This window comes from Macrotis lagotis, chromosome 4 (genome assembly GCF_037893015.1).
Source record: "Macrotis lagotis isolate mMagLag1 chromosome 4, bilby.v1.9.chrom.fasta, whole genome shotgun sequence".
NCBI lineage: Eukaryota > Metazoa > Chordata > Mammalia > Peramelemorphia > Peramelidae > Macrotis > Macrotis lagotis.
This window is the reverse complement of record NC_133661.1, coordinates 200,938,536-200,953,655: the sequence shown is the minus strand read 5'-3', so window position 1 is coordinate 200,953,655 and position 15,120 is coordinate 200,938,536. Positions and strand designations below refer to the sequence as shown.

The 15,120-nt window shown below is 38.6% G+C and overlaps 1 protein-coding gene and 1 non-coding gene across 3 annotated transcripts in view; one reads left to right on the top strand and one right to left on the bottom strand.

Moving 5' to 3' along the window:
- The window catches only part of RAD51 (RAD51 recombinase), a 40,760-nt gene extending 25,928 nt beyond the window's left edge, over positions 1-14,832 (bottom strand). The window contains exons 1-3 of one of the 2 annotated variants that reach the window (XM_074235113.1): positions 14,635-14,832; positions 5,023-5,127; positions 1,449-1,586 (exon numbers count right to left, since the gene is read on the bottom strand). In XM_074235113.1, coding sequence (XP_074091214.1) covers positions 1,449-1,586; positions 5,023-5,109 — 225 coding nt within the window. In that variant the 5' untranslated portion in view covers positions 5,110-5,127; positions 14,635-14,832. Of the gene's footprint in view, positions 1-1,448; positions 1,587-5,022; positions 5,128-14,456; positions 14,580-14,634 lie in introns of those variants that run through there. The other variant, XM_074235114.1, reaches the window with a different exon arrangement.
- On the top strand, positions 13,361-13,488 carry LOC141523208 (U6atac minor spliceosomal RNA). Its single transcript, XR_012478399.1, has one exon. It is a non-coding gene; the product is annotated as a U6atac minor spliceosomal RNA (small nuclear RNA).
- Positions 14,833-15,120: the final 288 nt, after the last annotated feature.

The window sequence follows — 15,120 nt, the reverse complement described above, 5'->3', positions numbered from 1 at the left end:
TTGCCCAAGGCCACACAGCTAGGTAATTATTAAGTGTCTGAGGCCAGATTTGAACTCAGGTACTCCTGACTCCAGGGCCAGTGCTCTTTTCACTATGCCACCTAGCCGCCCCTGGAGTCATTACTTCTCAAATGGAGTTGTGATCTTATAGATTTTAGAATTCTCTTTTACAAAGCAGATTTCAACCCACCATCCCTACCCATTCGGGATGACTTTATCAGTGTCATCAGGTGGGAAGCAGGAAAAGCATCCATATTCTTTGAGACTTCTTCAATTTTTCTTGACATCTCAAAGATATCAGCAGAACACCAAGTTTGTCCACCATTAGCCTTTACTCACACAAGACCATGCATGCCATTTTCTTTTTTTGTCACATATTTGCAATATATATATATATTATATATATATAAATTCCATTTCTTCTTTCACACTCCTTTTTGTCATTTATTTCACCTTGCTTCACTTCTACCATATGCTTCTTCATTGGCTTCTATGTTATTTTACTCAATATTGAAATATACCATTACAACTGAAATTTTAAAACAGTAGAAACAGGGCCAGAGAAGATGAAAACCATGTTGAGGTGCAATTTGTAGCAGACAACAGAAAGACATAAGCTCAAGTCTTGTGTTTATCAGTTACTGTGACTTTAGATAAACCACTCAATCATAGTGGATTATGGTTCCAGCATTCAATAAAAAGAAAGTTCTACTCTGGTTCATTGTAAGGATCAAGAGATAATGGATGTGAAAAGTATTAAAATGTAATATACTACATAAATGTTAAGGATTATTAAGTCACCACCTCACATGCAGCTGGTCAGGGAAGAGTGTCATTTGTCATAGTTTATTAAGGTGAATGAAAGCAGGCACATTTAGATCACATTCACCTTTCACTATCAAGAAACTGAGCAGGATCTAAGACCAGGTTGATGAATTACACCCATACAGAGCTTAATGAATACACGATTCAGATATTAAATCAATAAATGGCTTTCTAAACTGTGAAGTTACAATACCCAGAAAGATAAGATATATTTGATGTTTTATTTGCCACTGGGAAGATTAGAGGCAAGAATTATAATTATTTTTGCAGTATTCTTCCCACTTAGAGGCTTAGAGAGCTTTATACAACTCAGTCACCAAACTCTGCCTATAATCCTTAGAGTATTATACTTAGAAAGCAAATTACAATGAGCCCCAAAGGGAGGAGAAAGCTTTTTCAGAACCAAATCAACAGATATGTGAAAGCAGTAAGAAGGTCATCAGAATTCCTAATGGGGAAGTTGACTGAGGGCACAGCTTATCCAGCATGGACTAATAACAAGTTAGAATTAACCAATCTACTCCATTGATAGCTTTAACAACTGACTCAGTCCTTAAATTCAACAGTGAATTACAAATGAAAAGCCCATTAATGCCTCCCTGGTTCAATTGAGTAGTGCTTACCAGGATCTTATCAGCTTTGGCTTCACTAATGCCTTTAATATTTATTAGTTCCTTCTTTGGTGCATAGGCAACAGCCTCAACTGTGTGGTATCCAGCTTCTTCCAATTTCTTCACATCATTGGCATTTATGCCACATTGCTGTAAGGGGAGAAAATCATTTAAAATAGTCTTATCATTAACCCTTTATAACAGACACCTCTTCAGAGCAAACTGAATATTTTGCCCTTATTATCAGTTTAGAAAGCACAAAACAGTCACAGAAAGAAAGCTGAGACAGAGTATTAGCAATTAAGGAATGAGAACTAGTTCCACAAGCACATCTTAAGTTAGATACTGCTCCCAGCTGAGAATAAACAATACAGTCACAATAAAACTTAGAATGTTATTTACAATCTTGGTACTTAATAACTAAAAGGCATATCTGTTTGTTTACAAAAGCTGTGGGCACAGTGAAAAACCAAACCAAAAAAACATCTCAAGGATGGAAGTTCAGAGCTTTGAGTTTCAGTGACCTCAAACAAATCACTAAAGTCTCTGAGCTTAGTTGCTTTATCTGACTATTAGAGTTAAGGAGTCAGCATCCAGAAATCTAGAAAGGTCAAATAGAATAAATGAACTTGAATAAAAAAGACCAACTTCACAAGTATAAGATGGGGAATGGATAGCCAAATAAAGTTTGCATAAAAAATGTGGGGACTATTGTTCTATTAGAAACCAGGAGGGATGGGAATTCAGGGAAGCCTGGAGGGATTTGCATGAACTGATGCTGAGTGAGATGAGCAGAACCAGAAAAACACTGTGAACCCTAAAAGCAACATGGGGGTGATGATCAACTTTAATGGACTTGCTCATTCCATCAGTGCAACAATCAGGGACAATGGAGAATACCATCTGTATCCAGAGAAAGAATTGCGGAGTTTGAACAAAGATCAAAGACTATTACCTTTAGTAAAAAAAAAAAACAACCCTGTTATATTATTATATAATTTTGCTATCTCATACTTTATTTTTTTTCCTTAAGGATATGATTTCTCTCTCATCACATTCAACTTAGATCAATGTATACCATAGAAACAATGTAAAGACTAACAGACTGCCTTCTGTGGAGGGGTGGGAGAGGGAAGCGAGATTAGGGGGAAAATTTGTAAAATTCAAAAGAAATAAATAAATTTTTAAAATATGGGGAGTGGCTAAGTAAGTTCAATAAGAAAGCAGTAAAATAGAGTCAGAAAGTGAAAGCAATTGTAGCCTTCATGAAAAGAGGCTTAGTATACAGCAGCGGTGGTAATCCTATGGCAGGAACTAGATTAAAAACTAATTGCAAAATGTTTAACAAAATAAATAAAAATGCAACTAATATTAATTTGTGGCTTCCTAAGTCAATATATGGCACATAAAGATCCATTTCTATTTGAGTTTTATACCATTGGTATGTATACTGGGCATATGCCATCATTTAACTGTATTCTGCTCAATTTAGGCCACATTTGGAATATTACATTGAGTTCTGGACACGCCTTAGGAAGGACATTCACAAGCTGGAATGCAGACTATCTACATGCAAATTTCCAATGTTCTCTACCATCTCTTCAGAACTGGATTATGAACTCCTCAGGGTAGTTATAATCTGATTGCTAAGTAATCACAGAGGCATCTTTACAGGGAACACAGACATACCCACCATCTGCTACCAGGTTATCTGGTGGCTGCAGCATGCTACAAAGGAGGCCTACTTCCCCAGAAACAGGAACTGAGTAAAAGCCCAGTTTTCCTCTTAATTTTGTGTGGGGCTAAGAGTTGCTAATGTGTGATTTCCTCATAGCACATGAGATCATTTCCTTTTTGTACTCAATTAATTTGGGGTTCCCTAATAACTCTAGGATCAAATATTATTTTGCCTTTATTTCATAAGGTCCTCCAATATTACAACATTGGTGTGGTAAACCCTAGCGAAGAAACTCCCTCTACCAATGCAGTTTGGTACCTTTTCTGTACCTGAGTCTTAGAGAATTACTCAGAACACCAAGAAATTAAATTTCCAGTATGAGTCAAAGGCAGGGCCAGAACCCAAGGCCTTCTTTTATCCACTATGTCACAATTATTATAAACAAACAAAAAGACCTGAGCACATCCCCCATCCTCAATGTGCATATATTTATTGATAAATAAGTATACATATATGGTATGTGCTCAAAAGTTTTTTTTAATACTATTAAGGATCAAAAGAGTTTGGAGACCATTGATATAGATGGCAGTGTCCAGGATGGTGAAGGGGACTGGATAGCATGCTGATATGAGCATTAATTAAAGGAACTAGGGATGATTAACCTAGAAAACAAGAATCATCATTGGAGGTAGTAATGGAAGGAGGAAGGTGATGCCTATGAGACATGACAGGTGGCTTTCAGTATCTAAAGGACTGTCATGTAGAAGAGAAATTAGACTTGATCTACTTAGGGAGGGCCAAATGGACATTACAAAAAGATAGATTTAGGCTCAATTTAAGGAATGTTTTCCTAGTAATTAGAACTATGCAAAACTATAATGGAATGCTTCAGAAAGTTATAGGTTGGGGCGGCTAGGTGGTGCAGTGTCCTGGAGTCAGGAGTACCTGAGTTAAAATCTGGCCTCAGATACTTTAATAATTACCTAGTGTGTGGCCTTGGGCAAGCCACTTAACCCCACTGCCTTGCAAAAACTTAAAAAAATCCAACAAAAAAACCAACACACACACACAAAACAAACAAACAGAAAGTTATAGGTTGTCCCTCACTAAAAGTTTCAAGTGAAAATTATATAACTCCTTTTTGCATCATCAAGAAATAATTTTTAAAAACAACACTAGCTTTAAACCAGTAATTTTTTCTTTCTTTCTTTCTTTCTTTTTTATGAGGCAATGGTGTTATTTGCCCAAGGTCATATCTAGTATCAAGTGCCTAAGGCATGATTTGAAACTCAATCTTTCTGACTCGAGTCTGTACTCTATCCACTGCATAACCTAGCTGCCCCAACAAGTAACTTTTTCTTCCTTTGACCCTAATAATGTTTTTTGATACTAAAGCATAAAAGGAAAATAAATAATTTCTAGTTTTTTAAACTTGTATGAGAGGTGAGAAGGGATATTTTATTAGAAGAGCAGCTTTCTTACTTGCGTGCAAATTATGCAAAATAGGAAATCCTAATTCCATCCTCAGATAAGTGCTGTGACAATTGTGCCTGAGCAATAAACTCCAGTGGCTCCCTCTTGCCTCTAGGCTCAGATATGGGATTCTGCAGCGGATAATCACTACTGCTCCTTTTTTACTATTCCAAAAAGGGATAAATGGTTTAAGGAAAGAGGTCATTGCCAATCCAATGCAAACTCTAATCTGGGATATGGTCCTGGACAGACAAACTCCCTCTATAAGCCTGTAGAGAAGACCATTCAAGTTCCTTCCATAGACCCTCAGCAACCCTAATCTGTAATTGATCTGAGGTTAATAACCAGTTGAACAGATAAATGCTGTGATTTTCTCATCAGATAAACATGATATAACCAAGCAATACAATTGCAGGCTCCTAGAATTTTAAATACCTCTAGTCGTGAAATGGGCTGTGGGCCAATGTTCTCTTCTTCAACTGAAGTGTCTGCATTGGCTTCAAATTGCATCTGCATGGCCATTGTCCTGAGTGTTCAGGGCTGAGAAACATAAGTATCATGAGATTACAGATAATAAAGGAGTATCATTTGCAATACCTTGATACCTACAAAAGACTTCTTCAAAAGCCTTCTAACTGCCATTGCTCTCTATCTCTCCTCCCTTCGGCTCAGCTCCTTCAGTTATTTCTATTTCTTATAAAGAAGAGCTGTACCTTTTTGTGGTATTCAACACTATTAAAGACCATGTCTTCCTGGACACTATTTACAGGAAGGAAACAATTTTCCTAAAAAAAATTCTCACTGGGTTTTATCATCCAAACACAAGATATCAGTTTTTCTCCTCCCTTTCTCAGTCAAATTTCTCAACAAAAGAGTTTATGCTTTCTGCCTCCACTTTCTTTCTTCTCCCTTTTTTAATTCTACTACAACCTTGCTTCCAGTCTCATCACTCAACTGAAATTACTCTCTCCAAAGTCATCAAGGCTTTTTAGAATCAGGAAGACAGTTTATATTATAATTATATAACATTATAAAAGAAGAAATTTTGAAAGACAAGACTTAGGAACTCTGATCAATGCAATGTTCAACCAAAACTCCAAAAGACAGAAGATGGTATTATAATCAGACCTCTTACTTCTTGAGAAGGTAATGAAGAACTGAAAAATGAGGTATACATTTTCTGACACAGTCCATATACGTATCCTGTTTTGTTTGACTACTTACTTGCTATAAGAAGGAATTCATTTATTTGTTGGGAAGGGGTTGGGAAAGACTATGATATAATAGTGATGCCAAAATACAGTAAAGAAATATTTATTAAAATAAAACAGAAGACAGTACAGAAATGAAGACAAACAAGTAGAACAGTAAGCTGCATGTAAGTGAGATTTGGTTTTGTATGCAATTCTTTTCAGTTCTTTATATATAGAAACAATTATATTTATTGACCTCTACCAAGTTTATAATTTAAAAGGGGAAGGGAGGGAAAACTAAAAAAGCTTTTTGTCAGTGTTCAGCCTTTTTGATTTCTCTGAAGTATCTGACAGTGCTGACTGTTGAATCCACTTCTTCTGGACATTTTTATTCTTTTGGTTTTTAAGATAGTGCTCTTCCTACTAGACTCAGAGCCCTTTCTTAATCTGTTCCAATAAATCATTATCCAGATCACAGTCATCAACAGCTGAGTTTCCCAGGGTTCTGTTCTGATTCTTTTTTTTTCTTCCTATACTTTCTCACTTGGTGACATCATCAGCTTTTACAGGCTCAATTAACATCTCTGTGCAGACAGTTTCCAGATTTACAAATTTTGTTGTTCAGTGTCCAATTCTGAATCTCAGAGATCATATCTCATGGGGTTTTCTTAGCAAAGATACTGGAGTGGTTTGATATTTCTTTCTCCAGTGGATTACAGCAAACAGGAGTTAAGTATGGTCTGAGGCCATATTTGAACTCAAGTCTTCCTATCTCCAAGTCCAGTACTCTACCCATTGAGCTACCTAGTGACTTGTAGTTCCACAATTATATCCAGTCCAAAAATCCCCCTGAGTTTAAGTTCCATGTCACTAACTGCCTACTGGGCATTTTTTTACTAGATATCCCAAGACATCTCAAACTCAACATATCTATAACAGAGCTTAATAAATACCCCCCCCCAAACTCACTCCTATTCTAAATTTCCATATTACTATTAGGAGTATTAACACCTTCCCAACCACCCAGGTTTACAACCTCTGTATCATCCTCAGTCTTTCATTCTCCCTCACCAGCACATTCAATAAGATGACAAATGTCATTTCTACTTCCACAACATGTTTCACATCTATACCCTTCTTTTTACTCACACAGTTAGAACCCTTGTTCAGGCCCTAATCACCTCTCACTTGGATTTAAAATCCTCTATAGTCCCTTCCAGCTTTAAATATAAGATCCTATAATTATTGCAATGGCTACAACATTGGTCTTCCTGTCTTTTCCCACCCACCTCAAAGATGCCAAACCAATTTTCTTAAAGTACAGGACTGATCAAGTCATCTTTCTACTCAATAAACTCTGCAGGCTCTCTATTACTGATAGGATAAAATATAAAATCATATTCTTTTTTTTTTAGGGTTTTTCTTTTTTGCAAAGCAAATGGGGTTAAGTGGCTTGCCCAAGGACACACAGCTAGGTAATTATTAAGTGTCTGAGACCGGATTTGAACCCAGGTACTCCTGACTCCAGGGCCGGTGCTTTATCCACTATGCCACCTAGCCGCCCCTAAAATCATATTCTTGACATTTAGTAGTAACAAATGTTTATACAGCACTTAAAAGCAAAATACTTGCTAAATATATTATTATTTCATTTTAAACTCTTTATAACCTGGCCCCTTCTTTCCATTCCATTCTCCTTGCACAGTATTCTCTATGTTGGTCTATATGTTATTTCTCACAAGACAACTCATTTTCTCTTTAGACCCTGTTTTTTATTTGGCTGTTGCTCAGGAATTCCTTCTCACCCCCACCACTTGGAAACAACATAAGATTCAGCTCAAGAGTCACCTTCTGCAGGACAGTAAAGCAAACCTAGAAGTTTTATGTAAATACTGTTACTATTATCAGCTTTGTCTAGATTGGCTCCTCCCTTAGAATATAAATTCCTAGAAGGCAGGAACTGTTTCATTTTCATTTTGTTTCTCCACCACTCAAACTGACTGCCAGACTCCTTAACAAATGCAGGGTAATTGATAGTCTAGCAGTCTCTAGTCTTTTTCACTATCTTCCAATCCTCTCTCATCACCCTTTAAACATAGAAGCTTGTAGCATCAGTCCTTTTATTACTTCTATACTTTCTCAGAGGTGGATTGAGAGGATTCAATTATCATTCCAAATCAATATTAATTCTTGTTCTTTCCCTAGAATTCCAGCCCCCCACATATCCATATTCAGGCTACCTCATCTCCATGTCCTAAACTCAAGCTCAATAAATCCAATAAGCTTCCTTCCCAATCTGTCTTTCTCTCTAACTTCTTTAGTTATGCTAATGATAGTATCATTATCCTAGTCAATCAAGGCTCAATTTTGCTGTCTTCTTTGATTCTTCCCTATTCTTTACCCTCCAAATCATTTCCAAGTTTTATAGATTCTATTTCCATAATATCTTACATTCTTCTTTTCAGAAACATTGCCCCCACCCTAGCTCAGGGGAAGCCTTTCACTAGTGCTTTTCTCAAATGATTTAATATTTGCTGATCTGCATGAAAAAGGGTAAAAACATCACTTGTACAAAAATATTCATAGCAGTCCTGTTTGTGGTAGCAAAGGAAATCGAGTGAATGTTCATCAATTGGGGAATGGCTGAACAAATTGTGGTATATGTATGTTAAGGTACACGATTGTTCTATTAGAAACCAGGAGGGATGGGAATTCAGAGAAGCCTGGAAAGACTTGCATGAACCAATGTTGAGTGAGATGAGCAGAACCAGAAGAACATTATACAATCTTTTTTTTTAAAAGGCTTTTGTAAGGCAAATAGGGTTAAGTGGCTTGCCCAAGGCCACACAGCTAGGTAATTATTAAGTGTCTGAGGCCGGATTTGAACTCAGTTACTCCTGACTTTCAGGGTCCATGCTCTATCCACTGCAACGCCAGAGTCACTCTGAACATTATACACTCTTAATAGCAACATGGGGGTGATGATCAACCTTAATGGACTTGCTCATTTCATCAATGCAATAATAAGGGACAATTTTATAGTACCTGCAATGGAGAATACCACCTGTATTCAGAGAAAGAATTGTGAAGTTTTGGGGTGGCTAGGTGGCACAGTAGATAAAGCACTGGCCCTACACTTAAATTACCTAGCTGTGTGGCTTTGGGCAAGCCACTTAACCCCATTTGCCTTGCAAAAAAAAAACTGTGAAGTTTAAACAAAGACCAAAGTCTTTTAGTTTCAATAAAAAAAAATTATCTTTTGTACAACATAATCTTGCTAGCTCTAATATTTTATTTTCTCCTCAAGGATATGATTTCTCTCAACTCATTCAATTTCGTTCAATGTATAGCATGGAAACAACGTAAAGATTATCAGACTGCCGGCTGTGGGGGGATGGGGGAGGGAAGGATGGGGAAAAAAATCATAAAATTCAAAACCTTACAAAAAATGATAGGTAGAAACTACTATTGTATATAATTAAAAAACTAATAAAATATTTTTAAAAAATATTTGCTGATCTGTGCTTAGTGTTGCATCCTCCTGTGCTATGCCTACCATCAACCACAATCCCAAATTGGGAGGAGAAATGAGAGCGATGCAGATAAATCATGAAAACCAAATCAGCTGCTTGGTGAAAGAAATACCAAAAAATACTGAAGAAAATAATATGTTAAAAACCAGTTTAGGCCAAATGGAGAAAAGCAACACAAAAGGTAAATGAGGAGAAGAATGCCTTAAAAAGCAGAACTGGCCAGCTGGAAAAGGAGATTTAAAAAGCTCTCTGATGGGACGACTAGGTGGCGCAGTGGATAAAGCACCGGCCCTGGAGTCAGGAGTACCTGGGTTCAAATACAGTCTCAGACACTTAATAATTACCTAGCTGTGTGGCCTTGGGCAAGCCACTTAACCCCATTTGCCTTGCAAAAACCTAAGAAAAAAAAACTCGCTGAAGAAAATAACTCCTTCAAAATGCAGAATGGAAGGAAAGGAAGCTGATGACTTTGCAAGAACTCAGGAAGATATAAAACTATTCCAAAAAAAAAAAATTAGAAGAAAATGTGAAATATTTCATTGGAAAAACAACCAAACTTGAAAACAAATTCAGAAGAGATAATTTAAAAATTATTGGGCTACCTGAAAGTCATGACCAGGAAAAGAGCCTAGACTTCATTTTTCAAGAAATAATAATACAGCAAAATTGTCCTGAGATCCTAGAAACAGAGGGTAAAATAGAAATTGAGGGAATTCACTGATCACTTCCTGAAGGAGATCCCAAAAGAGAAACTTCCAGGAATATTCCTGATTCCAAAACTACCAAGTCAAAGCCGCCAGAAACAAACAATTCAACTAACTGTGGTTCTACAGTCAGGATTACACAGGATCTGGCAGCATCTACATTAAGGGCTCATAGGGCTTGGGATATGATATTTCAGAAAGCAAAAAAATCTTGATTTACAACTGAGAATCAATTACCCAGCAAAACTGAACATCCTCTTTCAGGGGAAAGATGGACTTTCAATGAAGTAGGGGACTTTCAAACTTTCCTACTGAAACAACCAGAGCTGAACAGAAAATCTGCTCTCCAAGTACAGGACTCAGGTGAACCATAGAAAGGGAGGACAAGAAAAACTAAATGAGGAATTTAATGATGTTGAACTGTTTGTATTCCTTCATGGGAAGAAGATACTAATAACTCATGAACTTTCTCATTTATAAGAGCAGTTAGAAGGAGCATATATAGACAAGGCGCAGGAAGGAACAAAATATAATGGCATAATATAGTAAAAAGATGGAGTCAATGGGTGATAAAGGAAAGTACGGGGAGCAAGAGAAAGGAGAAGATAAGATATTTCACATAAGAGTTAAGAAAAAGCTTTTTCAATGGAGTGGAAAGGGGGAAGGCAAGGTGGAATGAGTGAGCCTTCATTCTCATCAGAAATGGCTCAGAGACGAAATAACATACATACTTAATAGGGTGAGGAAATCTATTTTACCCTAGAGAAAATTAAGAAAGGATGGGAGAAGGTACTCAGATACAACACGGTTTTGAACAGGGACAGGGTGAAAGGAGAGAGAATAAAATAAATGAGAGTGGAGGGAAATACAGCTAGTAATATCAAGTGTAGGAAAAATATTGAAGCAACCTCTTTGGTGGACTTATGGTAAAGAAGGCCACTCATTCCAGAGACAGAGCTATTGGAATCTGAGCACAGACTGAAGTACATTTTTTCTCTCTCTCACTATTCTTGAGGTTTCTCATCTTTTTTTTTTGGGGGGGGGTAATATTTACTCTCACAAGATTATTGTAATAATATAAAATAAATAGACCAGAAAAAAAAAAGAAAAAATGTTTTATGGCTTCCCCCCTTTTGTTCTAATTCTTCTTTCCCTCCGTGATTAATATGAAAATATGTTTAACATAGTTATACACATATAATCAATAAAAGACTATTTGCTGTCAAGGGGAAGGCGAAGGAAGGGAGGGAGAAAAATGTGAAACTCGAAACCTTACCAAAAAATGAATGTTGAAAACTATCTTTTAATGTAGCTGGAAAAATAAATATTTATTTTTTGAAAAAAAGAGATGCTGCTTATTTTTAAAATATGCAAACATTGTTAAGGTGTATAGAGCAATTATCTATTTTACTTTGTCTGAAACAATCTGTGGATGAGGGTAGCTATTGTCATCCAAAATGATGCTATAACCATGACCATGAACTCTGAAATCCTTTGGATCATAATCACTCATTGTAGGGGGAGCAGGGAGGCAGCTGGGTGGCCAGTAGATAGAGCACTGGCCTTGGAATCAGAAGGATAGGAGTTTGAATCCAGCCTCGGATACTTAACACTAGCTTTGACACTTAACTCTAATTGCTTTGAACCCAGGATCATCTCCAGTTGTCCTGATTCATATCTGGCCACTAGATCCAGATGGCTCTGGAGAAGAAAGTGAGGTTGGTGTCTTAGCCCAGCACCCCCTTATTCAAATCCAATTCTTGTGCTTGTCAAGGCAACAAACCTTCTCGATATCATGGTCTTCTTTGAGAATGAAGGACAAAAAAACTGTCACTCATCCTCCTAGCTAGCTTTACTCTCTCACCCGGTTACATTCCTTCCTTAATCTTATTTTCCATCTTCACTGTGAGTTCCAGTCCCTTTATTACCTCCACTACTCCCATGTCAGTAATTCTACTCTCTTTGCCCTCTTTGCCTATTGCTTTGAAGTTTGAAAAAAAGCCAGCACTGGATTACTCCTACCATTTATTTTCTCTGGATATGTATAATATATTGTTGAATGCTGTCAAGTAACTGTACCAACCAGGTCAACTATTAATTATTGCTATCTAAACTCATCTGGGCCTTTACCAAAATAATCCTTTATTCTTCCTAAGTTGTCTTTTTATCACACTATACCAAAGGTTTGTACCAAACATTTTCTTCTCTCAAGCTCTATATACTACCTTTCCTTTCCTATCTTAGCATCTTCGCAGAGTAGTTTACCTCTTTACCAAGAATAGAGGACATCCAATCTAAATTTCCTTTTTCTTTTTTACTTCCACACTTGGAAATTCCTCTAAAATATCTCTTTTGAAACACCATCAACCAGCACTTAATTAAACATTAAGCACTATGTGTTTCTTTATCTACATATGGTTCCCTGATGCCTACAAATATGTCTAGGTGTCGCTTTCTAACAAGTTCTTGAAAGTTATCATCTTCTCTATTTCTTCACCTGTTTCACCTTTGTAAAGAATCATTTCTACTCCTTAATATTAAGGAATATTAAAATATTAAAATTAGAAGAGAAGATCATATATTTCTCTTAGGTATAAGCAGGCAATGTATCCTTAATCAATAAATGAATGAAGCAATTACAAAAGATTAGATAACTGATTACTTGAAACTGAAAAGTTTTTGTATAGATAAAAGGAATGCACCTAGAATAAGAGATCAAATGGGAAAAAAATCTTTGAATCAAATTTCTCAGATAAGGGACTGATATCCAAAACAAATAAACAATAGAGACAAACAAATACAGAAATACGTATATGATCCCAGTAGATAAATGGTTAAAGGACATGAGCAAACAGTCTAAAGAATCATAAACTATTAACAACTCTAGAGAAAAATAATGCAAATCACTAATAAGAGGAATGTAGGGGGTGGCTAGGTGGCTTAGTGGATAAAGCACCGGCCTTGGAGTCAGGAGTACCTGGGTTCAAATCCGGTCTCAGACACTTAATAATTACCTAGCTGTGTGGCCTTGGGCAAGCCACTTAACCCCATCTGCCTTGCAAAAAACTAAAAAAAATAAAATAAGAGGAATGTAAATCAAAATGATGCTGAGGTTTCAACTCAAACTTTGCAAAACTGATAATGACAAAAGACAGAATTATCCACAATGTTGGAGGGATTATGGAAACACAGTCATACTAATGCATTCTGATGGAGTTATGAATCAATACAATCATTTTGGAAATAATTTGGTATTATGCAAATAAAGTGAATAGAATATCCATACCTTTCAACTTAGAGATTCTATTCCAAGACTTATACCTCATGTCAAGAAGTTTACTGAGTGTTGTATGAAAGGAGAGAAGGTTAGCATTCCCCTTGATAAGGATGGAACAGGTCCTAGTGGCCTTTACAACACATATATGGTTAAGGCATTGCCACCTGCTCTGCGGCATCTAACCATGGGGCGGTTAGATGGTGCAGTGGATAGAGCACCATTCCTGAAATCAAGAATACCTGAGTTCAAATCTGGCCTCTGACACTTAATAATTACCTAGCTGTGTGGCCTTCGGCAAGCCACTTAACCCCATTTGCCTTGCAAAAACCTTAAAAAAAAAAGGTTCACTGATGAGAAGAAAGTTACCCATAGGTTGGGGAAAGGGCTAAAAAATGTTGATACATAAATGTAATGGAATATTACTATGCTATAAGAAATAAAGTGTGATGAGAAGTATATAGAGAATATAAAGATGTACAAAATGAAGCAGTCAAGAAAATATTCATAATGACTACAACAATATACATAGAAAGAACTACATAGACACAAATATATTGCAAAATTAAAAAGAACAAGTATGGCTTGAAAGAATTAAAGACAAAATTTCCACCCAACTCCTCTGCACGAGTGGGATGTCTACAAGTATTGTACATTGTGCATATATTCAGCCTTTTTTTTTTTTGCATTGATCAGTTATGTTGATTTTTCCCCCTTCTTTTTCCTTTTTTGCTCTTTAAAGCCTTCAACCATTTATGAAAACACTCCGACAGGAACCCTACAGAAAGTGAACAACATGGTTGGAAGGAGATGTACCGGACCACTGGAGGGAGCATTTGCATTTGGGAGATCCCGGGTCCAGAGGGTTAGACTGTAAGGTGCACGAATGCGGGATCTACACTTTGCATCTGCCACAGCACCGAAGTTCTACAGAGTATTTGCTTAGTTAGTGCTTGTGGCAGCATCGTCAACTTCTCAATCCCCGGAGGGAGAAAATGGGACTATCTCACAAAAACGCCTTCGGATAAGTCAGGCTGTAAAACCGGTCGGAGCGGGGCGCTGAAGCTGCCAGACGTCCAGTCCTGACCGCCAGTTACAGCGCCGGGGGGCCCCGGGGGGCCCAATGCCGCACCCCCGCTCGTGCTTCGTCGGACATCATCGTTACCGTCTCCCGGGCCATGGCCCCCAAGGCCGCGGGCAGCACGGGGTGTCGGCGGGGCCGCCGCCAGCAGCAGGCCTCGGGGGTGCGGGTACAGCCGCCTGGGGCCCAGCACTACCGGCCGCTCGTCCCGGGGGGTCCCGGGGGGTCCCGGCCGGGGGGCAGGGCCGCCTCGTCCTCTCACCTGGACCACAATCCGCGAACCCCGACTCCGGCCCCAGCGCGCGGCCTCCCGCTCACTCGGCCCGAGGCGTCCGCGTTTGGAAGTCCCGCGAAAGCCGGGACGCCGAGGTTACGCCGGGGTCACGCAGGCGACGCACGGCCCCGCCCTCCCACGGCTTCGGCCGTCCTTGGCGGTTTTTTAAAACCAGAGAGATGAAACCGCAACCGTCAGCCGCCTGCACCCCCCTAACGAGGAGACCCGAAGCCCAAGTCAGGGCTGGGAAAATGGGGGGGGGGGGGGGGGGGATTCTACTACTTCCGCATGCTCCTCCCGGAGCGCGTGACTACAACTCCCAGCCACGAAGCAGGCGCGGACTGCAGCTCCCAGCATGCAGTGGGCCCCGCCCGGAACTACGACGCCCAGCATGCATTGCGCCACCTTTGCGGGTTTAGCGCTTCCCCGCCCCGAGCCCCCGCCGCTCCGTCCGGAGGCTGAAGCGAGGGAGGT